At 40.9% G+C, this 24,549-nt stretch overlaps 1 protein-coding gene across 2 annotated transcripts in view; it reads right to left on the bottom strand.

Moving 5' to 3' along the window:
• The window catches only part of GRB10 (growth factor receptor bound protein 10), a 150,314-nt gene that overhangs the window by 56,014 nt on the left and 69,751 nt on the right, over positions 1-24,549 (bottom strand). For both annotated transcript variants that reach the window (XR_007766049.1, XM_050891695.1), the window contains exon 4: positions 2,767-2,983. Coding sequence is in view for 1 of the 2 variants with exons in the window: in XM_050891695.1 (XP_050747652.1) it covers positions 2,767-2,983 (217 nt within the window). In the remaining variant the exon portion in view is untranslated. The remainder of the gene's footprint in view (positions 1-2,766; positions 2,984-24,549) is intronic.

The raw sequence follows: 24,549 nt of genomic DNA, 5'->3' as shown, positions 1-24,549 counted from the left end.
CCTGCCCCACCATTTATGATAATGATACTGAAGAACAGGAATCAAAACCACTCTTTTTCTAAGCAACTACTATACAGTTACAGCAACTGCAAGTACAAAGTAGGTAACTGCATGTGACAAATGACCAGTCAGGCATCTATGCTTGTTTTGTTGCTTATAACTTCATTACTTGGGTGAGTAACTGAGGTAACTGTGCACATAACATATACAGAAATATCTGTCTGTACTCACTGTTGTAAGCACTAGCTTACAAGCTTAAGCTCTGTGTGCCAGGAAGTCAGTTAAGCTCTTCCAAACCAACGTGAAAGAGGAAAACACAATGGCAGTCACTTGGAGCCAAATTCCACATGGATCTGCAAATGAAGGTGTACCTCTGCAAAGTCTCTAAGCTGAGACTGAAACCAATATTGTCACCTCATTACAATACCACATTCCATCTCCAAGCAACTTGGCATTTCCTTGAGAAATGGAAATGCAAAGACTCAGCTTGAGTAATAAACTGCAATTACACCCTCCCACCTTATGCTAGTTGTACGGTTACTGTTCAGACAAGTTTGCAACTCCTGAGATACACCTCATGAGTCTACATAGGACCAACAGAGTTTCAAGTTCCAGTTTATAATGCACCTGTACGGCCCACACCAATAAAAGGAAAACTAAAGCCTACCAGTTGCCACAGAAAAGCTTGAAAAGATATAAGACCTATTCACGACCACACAGATTGCTTTAGGTTTCCCTACTGCTAGGGCATCACCATTGAAGACGTACTACGTGACTGCAGCAGGCTGGCCTGCAACGCCTTTGCAGAAGGCACCATCTAGTGGCAATGGTGGAAGTTTCCAGAGACAATCAACTAACTCCTGGATTTGAAATGCAAATCATTAAAAACTTAATTTGCTCTCATTTCTTCCCCGTGCTTTCAGCAAGCAGAGCCTTCTTAACAGAGCTGCCTGGGATACAACTGCTGGGTTTGCCCCTTGGCAGCATGTCCCACTCTGGGCACGCTCGCTGTCTCTGCCTGTACCAGAACCCAGGGGCTGATAAAATAACTACTGGGAAATCTGCTCCGCAGGTAACTCTATCCTGCAATTTAGTTGCCTTGGTGTTCCACGAATGAGCCTTACAGATTTGGGTTTTTTCTATAAATAGCAGGTTCCAACCATAACTATAAGCCATGCAAATGACTACTTGACCTGCTTGATTTTTTTTTTTGTGCTACCCGTGTGTGCACTTGCCTACAGCATAGGGTAAAGGATGGTGTAAGATTTCTTCAGCCCAGTATACTTCTTGTACCAGCAGCTATGTAATAGTGCTCTGTATAGCAAGTTTTTGACCGACCTCCATTATAAGAAGTGGAACTACAGACTCAACGCAATTAGAAAGGTGTGGTTTTCTTAAAATGAGAATTCACTATGCTGTGTTCTGCTCTGCCTATACTGCTGCAGTGCATCATTTACTTCATGACTGATACACACATAAAACTGTGCTCTTAAGAGAATTACCACAGTCAACCGTTCTGTTCTGGCTGCAAAAAAGATGCAGCCATCCCCCTCTATGGGAAAGGGATCTAGATAACCCTGAAAGTTTGGCCATTATTTTCTTTAATGATAAACACATGACGTTCTTGTGCGTATGGAAGTGCAGAGTTCAGAAAGGCAGAGTATTCTCAAAAAAGAGTTGCTAAGTTTTGAAATGCCAAAAATAGTTCAAACAAAGTGTTTTGATTGAGATATTTACAAAACGTCGACAGTTACAGTACTCTAGAGAGTGCATTTTCTAGTACAGCCCTATTCAAGGTTAAATATGAAATACTTGTAAAAATGATTGCATCATTAGCTGACTTGCTTGTATTGCAGTTAATGCATACTACCTGTTCATATAGAAAAGCTGCCTGTCTTAAGAATACCACTCCTATAGGAAATACATCAGCATAAAGAATTAGGAACAACCCTTTCCACATCTGGGATTTTTCATTACTTCTCACTTCTTTCAGAGAAGACACTGTTAACTAGTAGGAAAGGAAAACTCCAAATCTCTCCGATTCAGGCAATTTACCTACTCATGCTGACAGGAGCTCCTTTCCTCCTGCTGCCTAAAAAGAAGATTTTAAGAACCTCAGCATCACCTATAGACTCTCCCATCACCACCAAGAGTACTCCACTTGAAGCTTGAATTCAAGCCCCTACCCTGACAACAGGGAGACAGCTTAAACACTTCGTAATGACTCACACAAGGCACTCAAGTGAAAGAGCTGAAAGTGCTCTAGGAAGAACAGTTAAATAACTATGACGTGCTCCTTTTTTGCTTGTTTGTCTTGGACTGTTCAGGAAACCTCCACAAAGAGAGGTACTTTCTGTATATCACAACTAGCTGAATGCACCCCCATCTATCTACATGATCTCTTATGTTTTATAAAACCAAGAAGCTGTCAGTAGGCACCATACCTGAGAGAATAGTTTTTAACAGTTTGGAAATAAATCCAAATATGGACATCATTTCTGCAAATTGGTACCAATGATACGCTTCTACACGTCTGCTACTGCAGGTACCTCAAACATTGATTAAAAAAGGGTGGAAATGTGACATTTTTGCATTTTACAAAATACATAGTCCTTCACCTACCTGGTACATCTTTTTTCCTGTGCAAAAGTCCAGTCTAACACTACTAGGCTCCTACCAAAGTTGATCTCCTATTTTAAAAACTAGTTCTTTTGAAGCTAGTTCAAGACAACTTTAACAAAAAGGAGGCAAGTCCCTTGTTCCTACCTGACTGCCATAATGCGCACTGGCTGAGATCGCTGCACCTTCTGCCTTGGAGACATGGGCTGCAGTGCGCCAGATCCTGAGGACGGCAACTGACTGCGGTTGAGCTGACCATTTTGAAGGAGCGGAGTGGTTTCCGACTGCATACTGCACGTAGAGTATAAACTTTCAAATGAGGAATTCATGTCATTTACCAAAGCTTCTAGGTCCACATCGTCATCTGAAAGACAAAATAAAGGCAGCGTAACACATCTGGAAGTCCCAGATAAAAGAAGTCTGGAAAGACCAAAGACTAAGTTTCAGTAAAGTTATCACATAATTTTATAGTTGTATTTTTACAGTGCAAATTTTTATTGCAGAAATCATTTATTTATTTTAGAGCAGAAAAACGCAGCTAGTAACAGCCAGTGATGGACATTTATTTTGTCTTCCTTGGTGAAAAGCTACTGACACAGAATGAAATATTTCTACTATAGTATTTACTACATATATATAAAACCAGATTTTGGTGGGATTTTTAATAATGCCAATGCTAATGTGAAGCACCACTTCACTTCCTGATAAACTGACATACGTTTCAAAAGTATAGCACTTACAAATACTTCAGTTCAGCTTATCGATGTATCAAGTTCAGACTGTCAAACACTGTAATAAACACTTTGCAAGACCCAATAATTTAGAAGAAAAAAAACAAGACAGTGTTGCAGAAGTCAATAAGTGGAAGACACTCCTCTGCTGTACACGTCGGACAGCGATCATTATAGTTTGTTAAAAAACCCGTCTGTATTTCTACCTATTTTTGTGATATGGTATTTCGAAGGGCAATGCAAGCTTTTAACTGTCACTCCAAAGATTTTATAAAAAGATCTGTATCCTTGTTCTTGCAATGTGATAGAGACACCCCTACCTTAAAGAGCTCAAAGTAAATCAACCAGAGATGTGGTGTGGGTGGTTGGAGGAACATCAGTCCCTAAAAAGTGCACCAACCTTTCTATATATGCCACCTTACCTCACAGTAAATAACTTGTGCTCATTCGTTCCTCCTTAGCGATCACAATTACTCTGCAAGACAACAAAACTCTGCGAGCCCTTTGCACTAACCACTCTCTGAACTCCTATTGCAGAGTACTGTAATTACTCCCTAGCCACAAGTTACGTCACTCCCTATCAGGAGTTCAGCGGGCTGACGAACACACACATCGATATCTGCTTCTGGTTACTGCACAGCCACTGCCTGAACAGCTACTTCAGACCAAATACAACTTTGTGCATCCAAAAATGTGCCCTTATTTTCCAGCTGTATCAATTGGCCTGGTAAAATATATCATTGCTGCCTGCAAACCTCGTATCTTGCAAAACTCTTCGTGACACAGATGGAAAGTAGAGCCAAGCAATGGAGCTAGCAAACACTTACACAGCGCTATGCAGCTAAAATATGCTTTTTACCCCGAATATTTTCTGATACCCATTCTTTTGCCATGTTTTCTAGGTAAATGAACCACCAGGAGCAGCTATTCAGCTTGCAACCAATTACTGCACTTTCTTTGAGATACCATAAACGATTTTGTACCAGTACCACCTTTCTTGAGGATATAATCCGAAACAGCACCACTCAACTTCTGCCCACCACCAACATGCCTCAATAACCATAACAAGATCTGAACACAGCATTTACACAGCAATTGTTTTGGATGCTGGCGACCCCAGTTCTTGGTGTTGGATGAACCAAAGATCTGATCAGAATTAAATAGATGCTGGTCATGTACCTACGTCTGAGCTCTACTTAATGACTTGAAATACTGTGTTCCTCACAGAAAGTCAGTAGGCCCTTTACTAAAGTAAAAGCCACTTAGCCTTCATTGAAAACGTACTCACAGGATTTCTAGGTTTGAACATGCGTTAAAAAAACAAAAAAAAACCCATCAACCCAGAAACAGGTTCCTTCCTTTCATTTCTTTATGGTTAGGTTTATATTCCCTCAGTCTCTGTACTTAACAGCTACTACCCTACTACTAAAGACTCACCTTCACTAGGCTGCACCATCTTCTCTGTCTGTCAGCTAGTTCATGCATTTTCAACAACCTAGACTTTGCTTTGCTTGGACAAAGTCTACAATAATTTTCCTGCTATTTTTAGGGATCTCGAGACAGAGTTGCAATTTAAATTTCATTCCATCCTCCAGATTCTTATCCTATTTGGAGAGGACATATCAAAAACACTTCTTGAGCAATCACAAGGGAACCACAGGAGTAGGAGTATAAAGAGGGAGAGGCTGAATTACAAGGCTTTTGAATTTTATCATTCATCTAAAGTACCAGAGGACCGAGCTGTAGGGTGTCAGATGGCTGTGAAGTAAAAGCTTAGGAGTTGGATGAAGGAGACATAAAAGACAGACCCTGGCCACAGAGTCAGGGAGTAAATTACAGCAACTAACAGCAATTGTTTAGCAGGGTGAAAAGCAGAAAGGGAAGAAAGTCAAGGCGTACATTCTGTGAAAGTCCGTATGGCTTGGTCCCCGAGGGTGCTAATTTATTAACAACTTAGACAAAGCTATTAGTGTGCAAGATCATTAAGTTTTCAGATGATTGTAACATGGGAGGAATGATTAAGAGTCAGCTCTAGCTATCCCTGAATAATCAAATAGGCACAAAGATGTAATATGAAGTCTAATAGGCATAAAATGAGGCACTTCATGCAAAATACTAAGCAAACCAAGTACATAGTTTAAAGCATTGAATTACCATTAGCAGGCTTTCAAGCATATCAATTACACACCTAAATTCAATTTCCAACAGGACAGGCACTGACAAGGTGCATATAGAGCTTTCCTAATAATATGTTGCACCAAAGTTCAGAATCTGGTTTCACTCCTGTCAGCTCCTTTTCTCCGTGGGTGCAGCACTGCTAATAATAGCCCTCAGTCTTGCTATAAAACTTTCGCAGGAGCACAGATCCTTAAGCTTTCTGAAGCCAAAGCCTGCAATCTTGAATTTCATACAGTTTCATCTCTATACAATAGCACTTACTACTAAATACCATTATGTTTTGGAGAGATTTCAGCATGCTGCAATAGGAAACTTCACTGCTGTAGCCTACCATCTGCCAGCAGATGTCTCAGCCTCCCAAGTAATCCAGTATGTTACTTGTGATGGCTCTCTACAGAGCTTAACTAAATAAAAATCAAATAAGCCATCCATGGGATTTCTAAGCCACTTTAACCATTTGCAGGTCTACTGTTCAGAAGGATATTTCATATACAGTGGAATGCTTCAAAGTATCCTTCTCTACCAACCAGCGAGATCCAGCCTCTATCAAGATCATCCTACATGGGGAAAAAAACCAAAAGCTGACAAAACTGATTTTGAGGCGGCTTGCTAGTTAACAGCAAAATTTGCAATTCATTGGGCTTTGAGCCAGCATGGCATCACGCTGGTCCTCTAAGTACACGCACACAAATTTTGCGACTGACCTGGAAGAATCACCTTTGTAGGTTATAGCAGGCAGAGCTGCAGGTAGCTGAGGAGCCTCCAGCTCTCCAGCTATCTTGCAGACATATGCTTCCAGAGATACTGAAGGCTATTTTCCTTAATCTGCATTGAATTCTGCCGTAAGATCAAGGAGTATGAAAGTGGATATTTGAGGTCTGTTTTTTTTCTCTCTCAATTGAACAGCATAGAGGATAGCTTATCACTTCCATGCACAAACATGCAAGCAGCCTTTTGCTTTTGAAAGTAATTTTTAAAGGAAAACACTGGCTAAACCTAGCTCTGACATACTTCTAGTGGTGGACAGGGTACTGGCATTTTTGTAGACTTCTTATACCATAAGAAAATACTTGGTACGTCTGCGAGCAATGTTCTTTCCCAAACTAGAACCAAAGTGCACACATGGCAGCTGTCTGAACTTCATTTTGCTTCTTTGCCCACAACTTGTTAAACTTTGGCTTTGTTCACAAAACAGCTCCAATGGATGTTGCAAGTAATATTTTTGGTAAAGTAAATAATGATTTCAAACACAAGAAAAAAATTAAAAGTTCAATTCAAGGAAAGAAGAAAACTTTGTTATAAAACCTTTATTGAGCTAGTAAGCTAAGCTATCACGTTCCACAAAAACGAAAGCACTTTGAATACCATTTGAATGTTTTCAAGCATACCATGTCCCACTTATCTTTCTGCTTCTAGCCCTTCTCTATCCCCTAGATCCTAATTTATTTACTTATTTTGGTTGTTGTTGGCCTTGACATGTCAAGCTCGGCTAACAGGACTAAGCAGGATTCCACTTATTCTGAAGCAACGTAAAGCTGAAATGAGCCCTGCTCAGCTTCATCCGTGTCAGCCTCCTGAAGAAAGCAGGTATTTCCATGGCTATCAAGGGGCTCATTGCACTGCAGAAATTCTGTTTACTGAAAAAAAGCTGAACATGGAAAGAATCCCGGCTTTGGACTACAGACCAGGATGCATTTCATGTCTCTAAATGACAGTCCAGCAAACACCCTTCCCTTTTACACATGGTCTGCAGTTCATAGGGAATACTATGAAAAACATCACAGGACTTAAGTAAGCTGTGATTTAAGAGGCTTTTAAAAACTGTATACCAACATACGTAAATAATTTCCTTCTTGTTTGCTCATCTCAGAATTTAATTATCCAGCATTATCCCTCATATCAGCTCACAGAGAAGACTGATGTGAGTGCTGCTAGGAATTCAGCAGCAGATTCATAAAAAGGCTATACCACTTTTCTGTCACCATGGAAGTAAGTCTGATACTATATGAAGCCTAACAGCATGTATATAAACAAGTGTTTGATATTACAGTAAGGCAGCTGCTGATTGATCACCTATTCCTATTTGACAGCCTAACTCTGGCAATCAGTTCCCCAAAATGAGTTTTTGTGCAGCATGTTCAAGACCCAGCTTGACAAAGCAAGGAAGCTAAGATATAACTAATGTAAGATTTCATTCAAGTTGAGCTCAGTAGAGGATGATATCGAAGTGGTTAGCAGGCCCTCCTGCACACATTAATTAACCCTCAAGGAGACAGACAGAAACAGAGAAAGAAAAGGAATGTACAGTTGCATATACCCTAGCATCCTGCATTGATGATGCAGTGAAACACTATGTAAATTATAGGTAATACAGGGAAAATACATTTACATTAAAATGAACAGAAGGACTTAACCAGAATTTAAAAGGGAAAAAAAGACATCTAATATACTTGTGGTATCCACCTCAACATCCTGTTTCAAATCTCCTAAAACCGCATATAAGTTATTCTGATTCATATTGGTGACACAACTATGTTTTGCAAGGTTTTTGGTATTGTGGAAATCTCACGTTTTATGATCAAAAATGCAGGTAAGGATTACCACAGTGAGATGTGCACACAAACTCCTTTTACAAGATAACCCCTTATTAAGGGGATCCCTTGCACAAGAGCACTACAGCATGTCCCTCCAGTGCCACGTCCAAATGCTGTTTTGACAGGATTTTTCAGAAATTCCAACCACTAAAACTTTTTGAAAATATACCACTGCTGACAACACACAGTTGTAATGATGCACAAGTAAGTCCACTCTAGGTCACACTCATATTCCTCTGTTACCTTCTCCCTCTGAGCTTCTAACTACATTTGCTACGTTTACACAAATGTCTCACCTCCCCCCATACCCTGTTTCAAGTTTCCACTAATGCCACAGGCACCAGTTGCCTATCCAGACTCTTAATTCTTGTACACTGAAACAGTTACCTACAGCCCCCCTACGGTTGCATGCATTTAGTATTTGGCAGCTTCTACACCTCTGAGAGACGCATGCAACAGAAGGTGGATGATAATAAGCAGATTTCTCACTATTTTTTAGACACCCCCCCCCCCCCCGCGACCTCTACAGCGATGCTGCAGCTGAATGACATCCTCCAGTTCCCAATACCAGCTCCACTTCTATGCAATATCCCCCCTCCTACTTCATTAAAAACTACATACAGATGGTAGTTTTGCACAAGAAACAAAAAGACAGTATAAAAAACATTTGCAAACCCTATGCTTTCACACTGTTCTCCAGGTCCACTGCCGGACCCAATTATAAAAATATCAAGATTGCCTTGGCTGAACGTTAGAAACTCAGGGTTTTTTGTTCATTTCAGGTGAAGGCAGAAGACACAAACCCAACTTTGTGTCCTAGAGACTTCACCAGCTCCAGAGTGGTCACAGTCTGAATTAAAAATGACAAAGCCTGAACCCCAAAACTCCAGAACTTTATGTACCCTGTAAGTCCCCTTATGGGACTCTGCACTGAAGAATCCTTTCCTTTATTACTTTCTAACATTCATCAGCTTAAATGAAATCCTCTAATTTGCACTGTAACTATGGTTGCTGGCCTACAAAATGTCACGTCAGTGTATGTGCAGCTTCCAAAATGCTAAATGGACCATGCTGTGGAAAGAAGGGCAAGCAGCAGAGATGCTGGTCAGTAAAAGAGCATGAAACTGAGACAGGCATCTATGCTCTTTGAGCGCACTGAAATGGCACACACACAAGTCAACAGCGAACTTGTAACTGCTTCAGTATTCTCTGGGAAATTTTTAAATCCCACATGCATCTATTCCCATTTCTGCCAGTAAGGCTGGGATGGCTAACACCAAATGTATGTACATTAATTACAGGTGCTGGAGAGAATTCACTTTATAAACGCCTCTTTACTAAAGGTTCATGGTTGGACTTGAGAAATGTTCTTAAAACAGACTTGACAGATTTCTTGAAATAGGAGAGACAAACTAAATTGAACAAAATTAATGTTGCTAGGTAACAACTATAGGAATAAGCTACATATGAAAGGTGTTAGTCAAAAAATCAAAGCATTAACAAGTAATGGGAGCAACTGGCTATCGATGCCCTACAGAAGGAAGGAATGAAGTTGTACCCTCGGACTAGTCCTTACCACATAAAACAAGTTTCAGGAACTCTGATGGAAAAAAATGGAGGGTTAAAAAATGGAAAATTCAGTTCTTGTCCAGTTCACACACCTAATACTTAACATCATAAAGAGTAAAGATGATGAAAGCTAGGCATTTGGGGGGAGGGGGGTGGATAAGGAGAGTTAGTTTGTTTAATTCCAGAGACAAACTAAGGTAAAGGACATCTCTGGTGAAGATTTTAACGGTTTTGCCCTTTGATGAGGCTGCAATTATTCACAGACAACATTCAGAAGCACCTCCCAGCATGCATGTTCCCATTTCTAACCCAAGAATCATAGAATCACGTTGGTCCTTTTGTGGAGTGGACAGATGTTGATCACCTCAACAGACGATTGCTGTAGGTGGGTATTACCACCACCACTGCTGAGCCCTCACTTGACTCTAAGGCATGCACAGGTGTTGAAGCACTAATGGCATCACTATGAGAGAGGGGTTTGAAACCCAAGGAAAACATCTAAAACATCTAGAATGCTGATTATGCATATACATACGAGCTTTATTACAACTATAATAGATAAGATAAAATATGTAAGTTTTGGCCCGTCCCCGTTCCAGACCCCCACACCTCATTTAGAGAACACAGAGTTGGGATTTAATCTTCCCAATACCCATTTTCTCGTAGGAAATCTGCAGCTTTAAAAAAAAAAAAAAAAAGGTAGGAGAAAAGCATACATTCCTAAAAGAAGCATCAGGTCAAAGTTTGAACCCAAAGTCAAACAGGACACCAGCTGATCCCACGTGACTGACTGGCTCCTGTTGAGTGAACGCACCACACACCCTTGTCCAGCCATCGCTGATGGCGGAGCTCCTGATAACAGCAATTACCAGCAACTGCCAGCCTTTCAAATCCCTCTCTGCACGCCAATGCTTGTAGAACCACTGTTGTATAGTAAGTACTGAGTAAACAGATCACTTAAACCAGAATCCGAGGTTAAGTAGACCTCTGGGAAATTGTCATTCCTGAGTTGATTACAAAATCCAGTCAGAAGATTCATTTTCAAGAAACTGGTAACATCTGCAACTATCTTCTATGAACATCAGGTTCAGCGGTTTCCCTGTACCATTTTCTCATGTCACCTACTTTTAGTTCATTAGTTTAAGAAAAAGACTGAGAAAGAGCTTAAAAGGAAAACATTTGTTTGGTTGGGTTTATCAAGACGGAAGAAAAACCGAAACAGTCTCAGTTACCCAGAGGATAGAAAATAACATTAATTGAGGAGAGAAGCAGCACCACAGAGGGCAGAATGGGATATTCTTTCCAAGGCCAAACCTGGAGTTGGAGTAGACTAATCCTCAAAAAGCCTCAAGAAGGATGGAGCGGTTGCATCGGTGAAAGACGCAATACGCCACAGGGTGAGCAGGCCAGACTGATTTTCCTGACCCAAAAGGAGATACGAACAGAGGGAAACCTAAAGCTTAAGTCATAATTGTGCAAGGAATAGTCATGCACCTATAGCCTTATTGTGGCCCTTTCTTTACTCAGGACAAAAAAGAAAAGGAGAGTGAGCATGAATGAATGCATGACACACAGACCGACCAACCGACCCATTCAAGTCTTAAGTCGACTCTATTCAAGTCTTATCTTCCTGGTAAGGTTAATTGGATGCCTCAGTCTTGGTGCATCACCTCTACAGCAAAACCAGGAAGGAAAGCTCTGGCAATACATCCCCAAATGACGACTACAGAAAGACCATCACTCATCCTTCAAGAGGACATGGTCGGGGTAACATCTGGGCAGCAGAACAGCTCCTAGCCTGTCCAGCCCACACAAAACCAAACAGAAAATACACTTAAGCTTTCCAGATAATGGGGAAAACCATGTTAACCTACTGAGCCATGAAGGTACTTCCAAGTCAGAACTCAGGAAGCACAGTGCTGGATGGCAATGGATAGATGAATTGAAATACTGTCTGCTGGCCACATGGTAAATGTTTGGCAGACTGCATCTTATATTAGACAGTCATATTTACGGGCGAATGGCTTTAAGAGGATATCCTGTATCAGTGAGAGCTGCAATTTGACACAGCAAAGGTCAGGTTTAGTTGCATATTTATTAAGATTACATACTTTTGTATTAAGGAAACGGAATAAAAAGCTTTAAAATACTGTGTGTTTTCCTTATGCTTACATGAATGAAAATTATTATTTTTCAAAATTTATTCTACCGTTTCCTATATACGCATTTCTACCCATAATGCTTCTCTGAAGTTTTACTTAGATATCTTTTTCTTATTGCCCATGTCAGAAAAAAAAAAAATCAGAGTGCAAATCAAATAGAGACAAATAAACAACACTAATAGACAAGACACAGTTCAAAAAGGAGTTAAAAATTCAGACAGACAAGAAGAGCTACCACGTGTCTTACAAGTCTAAAGCTATTAAAGGCAAAGTTAAAAACACAGTCAAAGCATCTATTGCTTTCCTTTAGTGACCTGTGTTCTCCCTCCCTGATTAAACGCCATAATACCCAGCCAAATAATCCCAGTTGAACAATCCCTACAAATCAACATAAGTACCACTGCACGGATTAGTCCCTCCGGTCCTGCCAAGAAAGCCCAAGCTTTATCCCCACTCCGGGAAACATTGTGCGTAACCTCCTAACGTGCTGCTGCGTAGCTCCAGCCAAAGCCTGTAACGCCCTGCCTGCTCTGGCATCGGTGCCGGCAGCTGCTCGGCGAGAGCATCGCCTGCCTGCTCAGGGAAGTCCCCGCCTGGCAGCCAGCAAACCCCAGGCTTCTTGCATCGGGGGTTTCATTTCAAAGCCACTCTGCGACAACTTAAATAAAGCTTTCAAGTGAAAAGTGGTTGGATTAAGCCAAAAAGTCTGTTAGCGTTTCTCTTCAGGCAGCGATGGGTCCGCAGAGCTGATGCTGAAACATTATTATTATTAAATTAGGCGTGTACCTCATCACTTGATACCCGGGTTAACCTTTAATCCTACTAACTTTAAACCATGAGTTTTAAAATTTGCTTTGAACGGGTTTATTGCTGGCTTAGAAAGCATGTTTAAAAGGATGTAATACAAGTTCCAAAAGTTGCACACAGCAATTAATGAATCAGCTATTCCTCCGAGTTAATTAAAGATTGCGTTTTCAGCACATAATAGTTACCTAGCTGTGACCAATGTCCTTACAAAGCAGACAACAGGAATATTTCATATTTAAGGTACTTCTTGTCAGAGTTCAGTTAACAGAACCAAAGTCATATGAAAACGTAAAATGCTTTAACACCAGGGTAATTTTGGCTTCTTTTACCAGTTGCTTTAATAGCTTAGTATTAACTCCAATTGTCATTTTGGTAAATTATCTACAAGAGACTAAACTGGGGGAGAGTTGTTTGGAATTGCAACATTGCATCAAAAAAGCCCCCTAAGAGCCCCTGACTTGAGACTTTTAAATCCAGCACCTGACAAACAACAATGAGCATGCCTGCCTACCTTAGCTTCGCTTCATAGATGAAGGCAGCTGCCATCAAATGTCCTCTTACTGCCTTGGCAGCACCTTGATATAAGCTTTCCCTACATTTCTTTGCCCTACTACGGGAAGAATGTTTTGGGGCATGCATTTAATTTCACCTGCACAGAGATACTTTGTCCTTGAGTCAGCTCTCTATTTTAGGCTCTCCTTTCACACAAGCCTAGCTGTTGTGTCAGAAAATCATGTAGTCCTTTTGGGTGCGGAACAAGATCTCCCCTGGCCCTGCCAGCAAAGGGAGGATAATTTGTGAGGAATTACTGCTGTAACGAAGCGCGAACCTCTGCTGCCTGAGAAGGGAACGCCACAGTCCTGCCGCACGGATCCCCAGATGGCAGAGCATATTGCTGCAGTCGCATCCCAAATGGCGGTGTGGAGCCACTGCTGAAGGCGTCCGTACCCCACACCGCCGATGCGGAAACCAGTCATTTATGACAGCTCTGTGATGCTTCCCTCTGCCGTGACTACACTCACCCCTGGCTCCTGATAGCCAACCTTTTTTTTTTTTTTTTTTTTTTTAAATACAATAACAAAAAAACCAAAACCAAACCAACAACCAAACAAGAACAACCACCCAAAAAAAAAACGCTGGGGAAAAAAAAACCCCACCAAACCCTGGGAAAAAAAAACAAAATCAAACCATTGCAGTCAATCACCCAAGACCAGCAATGATACAAAAGAAAAAGTAATCTGAATTTACCATTCAAATCTTCAATGAAGAGCAATCACATCAGCCTAAATTTATCTAGGCCTAAGAAAAACAGAAATGTATTTATGTTTCTTCTAGACTCACCAAATCAAGTTTCCTTTTTTAAATCAACTACTCGAAGCGTGGTCCTTTGCGATTTAACATCCCGCAGGTAAGCTGCACCGGTTGAAATAAGTCAGGATCAGGCTCACTCAAAAGCGAAAGCCGCAGGTGCGCTATGCAGAAGATTCATCACAGCTCGACGTGAGTCAAAACCAACTTGCCCATTACGCCCATTTTCCTTATGAGACCCACACACCTGATTTTACAAGGTGTGTGCATTCCCGGTTTGGGTACTCAGGGTGCCCCGTGATTTTGGGAAGCCAGCCTGCTGCTCTTCTCCACCTGGTCGGTTTTCACCAGGCTGTGGGTAGAGACTCCAAGCCCCCGCCTAGACTCGCCTCCTTGCACACCCACAAAACAAGGAGGACACAAGACATTTTCCCCCAAGGGTACTCTGTTAACAGACCATCGCTTCTTATGAGGCAGTCTCCATTTCCTTCATCCCGCATGACAAGGATGTCGTCAGTACACTCAAACGAGCTTGCAGGGCCCCGACATCTGGCACTGCACCTCCTGAAATCACCCCCACCATTCCTCTTAGGAAAGGCGCCCCAAAAACCCGTGGGCGCAGGTTCAGTGTTTGCAAGAGGTTAGACAACCTGCTCACCTTGCTCTGTTTCACATCTGAAATACAGCCCAGAAAAGCAGAGAAGACTGGTTCCTCCACCGAAAGCACGCCCACAAATTCATAGACCTAGAAAGCCTTAGACCTAGAAAGAGGCAACGTGTGAACAGGACAGAGCTTAAGGTAGGCCAAAAGTGTCACTGTAAAGCCTTAACGCTCTGAAGGGCTTCTTTTGATGGCTTTTTAACAATGTCAGCAACTCCAGGTTAGCCACTGCGGTAGTAATACCCACTGGTGTCCCAGCAGCAAGTCTTCACTGCTTCAGTTACCTGACTGAGTGATTCTTCAGTGATGCTACCCTAGCCTTGGAGGTGACCTGTATTCGGACTTTAGTACATTCCAGATTCACTCTCTGATGCGTATTTTTTTCTACCTAGTCTCTAAAACTTGTTGTGATCTTCTGAAGAATATTTATGGTTATTCTTGAGGTTAGAAGCTACCTAACCATGGTCGCTGGGCACATCATCCACTTGTCTTTGAGTTGCAGACCTCATAGTTTAGAAACCTGTCAGCTGCAGCACTTTAGATTTCAGAGGGACTTGGAATATTTTACTATGCCTGCGCTCCCCAGGATTTTTCAACCACTTAAGGACAAACCACAAGAACATATACAAAAGGAGTAATTCTCTTTTGCTGTTGAATAGCAGCAAGCTCATAACTGAATTGCAAAGATAAACAAAAAATTAGCAGCCTCCATGAAGCCTTTTTTTATATATAAACTTACAAACGTACAAGCTTATAAAAATTTACAAGTGCATGTATATGTAAACTTGCAAGCAACGTATACCAATTAGGAGCGTTAACAAGACATACAGCCAGTTTAAGACATGTTCTTGCGCAGTTACAAAACCACTCAGACAGTGGTGCTGTAACATACTGTAACATTGCACTGCTTCTAACCTCATGTTGTACATGGCACAAATTACCCGCAATCTTGATTTGGACAGAAAGACTTAAATATTGTTACTGCAATCCTAACACCATTAATGAAATTACATACTAATTGCTTTGGTCAGTAGCACCTTACATACTTAATTACTTAAGCAGCTGCTTGCTGTTAAGAACTCCAAATTTAGCTACCTCTCATGCTATATTTTGATTTTTTTTTTGTTTAGCTGGTTTGCCCCATTTAAGTCTGGGTTTTTTTAGCTGAAAATACAACTACCTTGACAGAATCTTGTCCTTTTTAATAGGCACAAAGAGACTTAAATAATTAACAAATTCAGATTGATCTTTCCCTTGAAGCTTCTTGGCTTTAAGAAAAGCGCTGCAACCTTCTTCATCCTCAATGCAAGAATGTCAGCTGCTTTGAAATTATGCATTTCCAAAGTATCCTCACATGACACAGTTTGCCATACTGAAGCGCTGTCGTGAACCACTTGCAGCACAGTGTTTACATAAAGGCAGAAATAAATACTGTACTGCTTATCACAGTCAGGTAAGTTCAAAGACAGTGATGACCGAGGTTTATTGTTACAGTGCTGCACTGTGGTGAAAAATTGTAGTGCAGAACTGACATCAAATTACAACAGACTTGTTTTTCTACAGATGTTGCTTATTTTATTAAGCTATGAAATTTGATTTTTTTCCTCCCCCCTCTTGTTATGTGAGCTTAATACAAAAAAAGCCCCAAGCTTAGTATATCTGCTTTATAGACAGTGGAAGAAATCAGAATTACAGAAGTGTACCATTCCAGTTCATTTTGGGGCAGTCTTAACACCACAAGATTTTTTCAAAGCTACAGGCACCATAAATAATACAACACTACAATATTGTCTTTTGCTATTCTACACCTCTTTAAAAAATTCAAAAGAATTTTCTTTGGAACGACAACATATTTTCATTGATGTTTCTCAGTCTTAGATGAACCTGAGGACCATCTGACTACAAGAAGAAACAAACAAGCACAGACTTTGTCTCCTTATTTGACAAATATACAACTTAAAGCACAAGCCGCAGCTGCTGCAGCATAACATCAGAATGTACAGTTACCTAAAAATATTTTGAAGTTTTAGTAGTAAAAAATAAATGACAGTTCTTTCTGTTTTCTGATTTGTTTATGCACCTATACATTCTTAACTCTAATCATAAAATAGATAAAAACCCAACACATGGGTTGAGAACAGGAAAGACCTGCACGAAGAGCTTCTGCACTATGTAAAGCACTAGAACCTGCTTCAAAGTTTTCTCCATCCCCAACAGTCCTCCAGAGTGGACATCCCACATGGGCTTCCTTTCAACTTCCAGTGACCTAATTTTGAGAGTTATCTTGCATCAGCTGAAGAGCAACACTTTCTTTTGTACTTGATTCAAATAAATTTCAGATTCTTACTGTCTTCCTCTTTCACCACAGTGGGTACCATTTCATTGAGAGTCACTTATGCTCTTTTCTACCATATTAACCTCTATTGTGTCCACTCTGTCAACAACACCCCTCAATTCTGCCCTCATTTGCTAGCCTGTCTGTTGGCCCCTCCAAAACCGAGGATGCACTAGAAGACTCTCTCTTCCCACATGCTCTCAATAAAATGCATCCTGAAGTAATCTAGATGCCTGCATGAGACATGTCAAGTATTTTGACTGCTGTTTTTCAGGCAGGCATTCATTAACGTGAGAAAAGCACTCACATTGCTTGTATCAGGTCAGTGAATAAAGTGAGGTATGCTAAACAGCAGCATTTTTCCAGGACAACTGAATCTACATACAAGGACCCATTACAAGTATAAAATACTGTAAAGGGATCACAAACCTATACTGGTAATACTATATTCATAAAAGTTTTGGGGATAGATTAACCCTTAAGTTTCCTCCACGCCCACTTAAAAGCTCTTTAACCCACGGCACTAAAAATCTCTCTTCCACCTCACAGATTTGAAACCACCAACTAAATATTATAAAAGTGTTTCTTCTCTATCCCTTCTGTGTCAGATTTGTTGGCGGGGGGCTGAGCCTTCCTCTGTGTTTGTATGGCACAAACATCAAAAGAACTAATTTCAAGCTGGAGCTGAGACACCCGCAACGTTCAACGTTAACCTCTTGAATTCACTGCCCTCACTCTGTATAGGTCTGCATATTTGCCTAAAATACAAGGAAAGGTTGCTCACAACGAGTTCAGTAGAAACGACTCCACATTTCAACTGTTTTTCCTGTTAAAATACCTTTATTTCTAGCCCAGTATAAGCGTCTAAGAATGCTTTTACTGCTGCATTTCATTTCACTTGTCAAACCAGAATAAACTTCCTTCGGAGAAAGTGTTTTTTTGCTATTACAAGTACATTAGGAAGTGTGCCAGCACAGCTGTACCACCAAACCCCTGGGAGACACCAGACCCTGGGGAATGTAAATGGTCTGAGAACAGCCTACTTGAAAGGACATCTTTTTTCAGAGCAAAGTCATCAGCGCTGCAATCACCACGTCCTCTTGCTCAAACACCCTCACTGTAAGAAAGGAGGCATTCACCCGAGTCGTGCCTTCGACAAATTTCTCCCCAATAGTTTCAATTTGCCTTGGAGCCAACAATCTGCCAGATTCATCTCTAAACTTGCTCTTCAGAAAGAGATCTCTCTGTTTTGTATTTCACCAGCCTAACACAGCAGGAGACATGTATCCTGGCCCAAAGAGCTCGGCACTATTGCCATACGGAGGGAGGGTTGACAGGTTTTTTTGATTTGCTTTGTTTGGTCAGTTTTTTAAACAGAAGGTTTATAGAGATACAGAATGGTGGGAAGATATTACCACAAACATAAATACTGTATTAGTAGACATCTCGGCTCCTACAGCAATGAAAATGAATTACATCTCTTTCAATAGTTTCACTTCAGATACATACTAAAACCATCTTAAAGAAACTCCATGGCTTTTCACCATGCTTTATGCCTCAAGTGGTTTTCCCTTATCTTGTTATCCCACATTTAATGCCAATTTTTTTTTTTACTTTTTAGTAAATGTTCCAAGGTCAACTTGCAAGGCTGGTCACTGTTCCCAACTTTGATTTCAACCCCCACAGGCACAAAGAGAAAGCTTCAACTACCCTTCAGCTTAATTCACTGACCCCCTCCCTACTGTGAGTCAAGAATTACGCACTTTCAATCAAAGCACATTTATAGTACTTAGAAGCTGCATTATCTTTCACCACTTCCATGTCATACGCTGCATACAAACAAGTCAATCTACAGAAAGGCTATCCACCATGTCAAAGTAACAGTATATGGTTTACCCTATATATTAGGATACAATCTCATGTATGTTCATATTTCAGTCTTGATTTCATCTCTTCAGAACTGGCTCTCAACTTAATACTGTGAATAAAGCAGGACTTTGTCTTCAAAAATAGCATGCACACTATGAAGCAGATCTCATCCACATACTTGACAGAAGTTTTGCACTAGCAATATCCTCATTTTGCTGATGGGGAAAACGTAGGTAGACATCTACAGCGATTTGTTTCATTCCATGTAACAGCTAATTTGTTGAACGAGTGCTTCTAACTCTTTGCTCCGCTCCACACAGGCACAGTGGCCAACCCCAGCAAGTATTTCCCAACTCCTGCTAGGGGGGTCGTGGAGCGGAGAGCCCATCATTGCTTCTGCACGCTCATGTGAAGAAACGTACACTCAGCAGCATCCTGCAATGATTTCTGCAGTCCAGTTTCATCAAAACCTCGGGTAAGTCCAATTATTCTGAGCAGCTTATAGCTGCCTGAGGTATAGATGGCTAACCAACAACACATGGGAGTCAGGTCTGCTGCTGTCATCATTAACTGCTATAGTTTGCAATCGCTCGTTTGCATATGAGCATAAGAGTGTCTGTGCAACCCCGCAGCGCAGACTTTGGAGGTTTGTTACTCCATGCAACTTCCAAAATGAGTGAAAAAGGAACCATGCCCGCAACAAGCTGGCCTGAGGTCACTCATTGCCTTCAAATCGCCTTCTTTCAGTGAGGACTGGCTGTGGGTACAGGCAGTACACTCCGCAGAGATGCAGGGCTTACAGAAAGCATGTTCCTGTAATCAAACCCTGTACCGTTTTACACTGTTCTTGCTATCTTAAGTCTGACTTCAGTCATGAACCTTTAATCATTTTTTAAACATAGAAAATCATTTTGATACTTAAATAAACACAACTTTGCCACTAAGAAAGCCTACTTTCACATTCACCCAACACCACAGAAATTTATTAGCCAGGTATTTTTAGTGACATCCATTTTTTTGGATATACCACAGTATATATTCTTCTTGACACAACTAAGTTAAGCTATACTTGCTGATACAGACCATGAGCACATTCCAGTGCAACTCGTTTGTCTCGACTAAAGGAAATACGTTCCCATGCTAGAAAAATCTTAAAATCCGCAATTCTCAACTTCCCAGTCATCTGGCAGAACCAATCTCTTTTATAAACAGATTAGAAAAGGCATTTCTAAGGAAGACGATGTTTAAGCTATAACTTGAATTGGGCATTTTCCTCTCATCTGTAAGATGTGTTACATCTTTATGTGACAATCCCGGTTTTCTAGTATGTAAGCTCCTGAAAATTGTTCTAATATGCAGAAAAGGATACTAAAACCTTAAACTAATTCTATACTTGTCCAGACTGCTTAACCTAAATTTGCTGTAATAGTGTCAGCCAGCTTCTAAAATCCATTCAATTTTTAAGTACAAAGCCAACTTTTGTTTAGCATTTATAATTCTTCCTCTAATTAAGGCCAGCTAACAACTGAAAAGGGAGGGCACCAAGTTGTTGAATCATAGGGAATCCTAAAGCAACAGAAGCCTTTGCTGGGAGAACTGCTGTATCACAAATATGCCCCATTTCACTCTTGCAAACGAGTCTTACCTTGCCCTCGTTCTGTTTCTTACCCCGGAAATGTTACAGACTTAAGACATTGCTTGGTTATTTTTTAAATTATTTTTATTTTTTAAAAGAGGAGCAAAGTGAATTTCTGTATTCATTCCTAAGATGATAAAAGCTCTGCTTAGAGGATGGAGCTCATATAAAGGTAAATTAACTTAATATTTTGCTCCACCTGAGGCACTGGAAAGAAGAGACAGAAACCAAAGGTTAGGACGCTTTTATCGTTAGGACAAACAATGGAAGGAAACCAAGAGCTGTACTGCCTGTTCTCCGCCCTCTCACTACTTTGATAGAGACCAAAAATACAACCTTGAAGGTCAGGGGAAAACAAAAACCTAAAAACTGAATACACGTCTCTCAGAACTGTTTGCAGACAAGAGGGCTGCATTGTGTCAGCTATTAGAAATTATCTGCCATCACAAGAGAGATCAAAGGTGTGCGGCTGATCAGAGACAGGACACAAATCAGTTCAGTGTGCTTTAAATGGGGGTGGGAGTAACTCAGGGTTTTATCTGAAGGAGTTAAATGGATTTCATTTGGGGGGGGGGGGTAAAAATAAAAATTATATCTAGTCCCAAAATTGCTAAATGTACTGGTGAACTAAGGCTGTTCAAAGGCTTCTTGCGAAGCTCAAGTCCATTCAATCGCAAGAATTCAGGGAGCAGTTTCTGGCATTACAACTGCCTCCACTTTGCCACACCACTGCCACCACACTCTCGGAAATGAGTTTCATAGGAAAGGGGGTCTTTTTTCCCCTGTCACCTTCAGAAAGCACAGAGATGTACAGTAACACTGTGCTCTTGACACAGATTTTACCAAAGTAGACAGATTTCAAAAATAAAATAGCCCCCCTCATCAGTCACAGTAATTTCAAACATTATGTGCATTGCAGATAAATGGCAATCAATTTCTGATCTATTTATAGGTGACACTCTTAAATGTCCAAATAAACAGAATAGCTTTATTTCAGCTTTGAACACAACAGTCATGAAACCAGATTAGCGCCCTAGAGCTTTCCATGTAATCAGATACTGAAAGGCAGCTCCCTCTCCATTAAAGCTGACCTTGTACAGTGACATTGTACTTTTATCTCAAAAATTAGAGATACTTACACTTTCGAAAATATTCTTTTAAGCAGTATTTCATAACAGGCAGTATAGCTGCAGTGAGTATGGATTGTTTCCATCTCTAAATATACCCTTCCCCTTTACATGTCAAACTGCCTTTGAAATTTAGGATTTGATTTTAGTTAAGGTGTCAGAATTTGAAGTTGATATTCTGATGCTGCAGAGACATTGCTTTTACTGAACAACTGCCATTGTTACAGCATGATTAAAAACTAGGCAATAAATCAACTTTCCTAACTGGAAAGCTCATTAGTACCGAGACTATTTAAGTGCCCACAGCCATGTTTTGACATTTGGCTATAACACCTTCACTGAAAGGCTCAAAAGCTTCTTACATAAAGCCAAATACACTTAAAACTTGCCCCCTAACAGGGAACAATATGCAGAACCCAAGGACGTGCAGGAAGATGGTGGAGTGGCACAAGCAAGAATTCAACTCAGCCACATTAAAAATGTCATCCAGAAGCTATCAAAAAAGCCTTTGCTGATAGTCTTAATTTCTATCCTTCCACTCTACTAACATCTTGATGGTACAAATTTAGTCAGATTACAAAAGAAAACATAAAGGCAATAAAAGTTATCCCAGAAAACATATGAGCTCATCCCAAGATCTTACAGTTAACTTGTATTGATTAAATTAGAAGAGGGCATTTCACATCACTAAGCTCAATTATGGACCATTAACTCAAATAGAAGAAATAAGCCACCTAGGAGGCAGAGGACAACCTGAGTCCACAAGTCTCCCCTACCTGTTGGACAGTAAATAAATCAGTATATAGAGCAATAAAAAAATACTGGAATCTATCGCACTTGGCTGCCTTAGCGATCCGCTTACAGAAAGGATGGGGATGACACAAGTTGCTAAGTAAATACATTTACAGAGGACAGAGCACACTACCCATAGGATTTGGGACTTTTTTGCTCACAAGAAATAAGCTCAGCTCAGGCACCTGGGAGAAGCACCTCATCATGAGTAAAAACTGAGACATTTTTCCCTCTGGTATCTGAATTTCCCCAAGCACACCATTTCCAACAGAAGCATTGGACTCACGAGCTCAAGCCCCAAAAATGAAAAGCCCGAATACCATCACCTCCATGAAGGACTTGCAGGTTGATTTCCCCCAGGAAGCCTCTCACAGCCCATGCAAGGTGCGGTTCCTCTCAAGCAGTCACCGCCGAGGCTGTTGCATCAGGCTGCTGGCAGACAGGCCCTCGGCAAGCGGCCAGCCGCCCCGACACAACTGGAGTAGCCACACCAGCACAGAAAGTATTTGTGCCACCGATGACATCACCTCGCTGAGCTGATATACCTCTGGGGAAGCGTGCCAACAGTAAACAAATACATGATGTGAACATTTGCCTCCTGCTAACAGCGCAGACTCTTGTAACAGATAAATACGTTTATGCGCCTACCTCATGGCACCCCCGCCCCTCCCCGACCGCCCCCAAAGCGTGCCGTTTCACTCAGCTGGTTCTTGTGCGATAGCTGCAGCACTGAAAGAAAGTTTTCCACAAGATGCCCAAGAGTGCACACCCCCAGACAAGAAGCGAGGGCATCCCTACACTATCCCTTGCATTACCTAGCCAAAGGATGCAAAATGACAACTGCTCCAACAGTTAGTCTTAGCTCTGCTTCAGTGATAGCAGGAAATGCACATCCCTTAATATTAAGGACAAAAGTGAATTTAAAAGGACATTTGATTTTACAATTTATTTCACAGTGTCTCCCTCTCCCTATTTGATTTGTGGTGGGTGTCTTAAAGAGACATCACTTTAGGCTTATACTAGTACTAAGCTAACTTGTTCTCCAACAGGTAACAGGTAAGGGGTGAGGGAGGTAAATGCCCTCTTGCTCTGAGAAGGATCTGGAAAGAAGCAACAGAATCCCACCGCCCAGATGCCCAATTTACACGTTCCCCTCCCAAAGCCTTAGACAATTTAACAGTAACAACAAGAAACGAGCTTCTAATCACCCTAAATTCACACCTTGTGAATCTACTCCTGCCTCATGATAACTGGAGATAGAAATCTTGAAAGAGAAGGTGGAGGAACACAATCCCTCTATCTTCAGTATGGAAAAAAAAAAACCCACCAACCCTTTCTCAGACATCATACACCCGTACAGCTTCAGCCCCCGAGGGACACGTATGGTGCATCATGGACCATCACTTTCTCAAGCAAGGAACCCAACTCCCCAGCCCAGCTCCACCTGCTCTCCCAATGCAACCGCTCTGCTCCAGCAACCATCTCCCCTCCAACATGGCAAGAAGTTCATTGCAAACCTGGTAATAACTTTACCATTTTTCCATAGGCCACAGAAGAAAATAGGCTTAAAACTTACTTTGACAGTCACGTAAATAGGAAAGATTAATTTTTAATATTGTAATACTTCTTGCTTTAGGCCTACTTTAAACTTCTCAATTTTTTCTACATCTCCACTTGTAAAAATTCCAGTGAATAAAGGCCCTAAGGCAAACCATGTTACATCCTATACAAAGAAGACAGAGGGCTCCTTCCCTGCACCGAATCCTACCTTGTCAGAGAAATTTACCCAAAGGACACACTGAATACTGAGAGACTATAAACAGCTTAAAATCCCATGCTTGTCAACTATGAGATATTTGAGCTTTTTTTATTCATGTCAGGTGGCTTCAGAGGAACACATTTAATTTTAAATATGTCCAAAACTGAAGATTTGCAAAGCTGATAGTAAAAAGTTGATATATGAAAAAGAAAATTAAAAATAAAATTAAAAAATACAAGAAAAATAAAAGAAAATCCATCAGTCACCTGCAAGTGTTTGTCTGAATATGCAACATTTTAAACCATTTTTAGTCTGTTTCTTCTCTTTTCACTGATTTCACTCAATCTTCATTAGCAGCCTTATTATATACAGTCTTCCTGCTAAACTCAATCAGTTGGTCTA

Source organism: Gymnogyps californianus, chromosome 2 (assembly GCF_018139145.2).
Source record: "Gymnogyps californianus isolate 813 chromosome 2, ASM1813914v2, whole genome shotgun sequence".
NCBI classification, from domain to species: domain Eukaryota; kingdom Metazoa; phylum Chordata; class Aves; order Accipitriformes; family Cathartidae; genus Gymnogyps; species Gymnogyps californianus.
The sequence above is the reverse complement of the archived record's forward strand: the minus strand, read 5'-3'. Positions and strand labels throughout refer to the sequence as shown.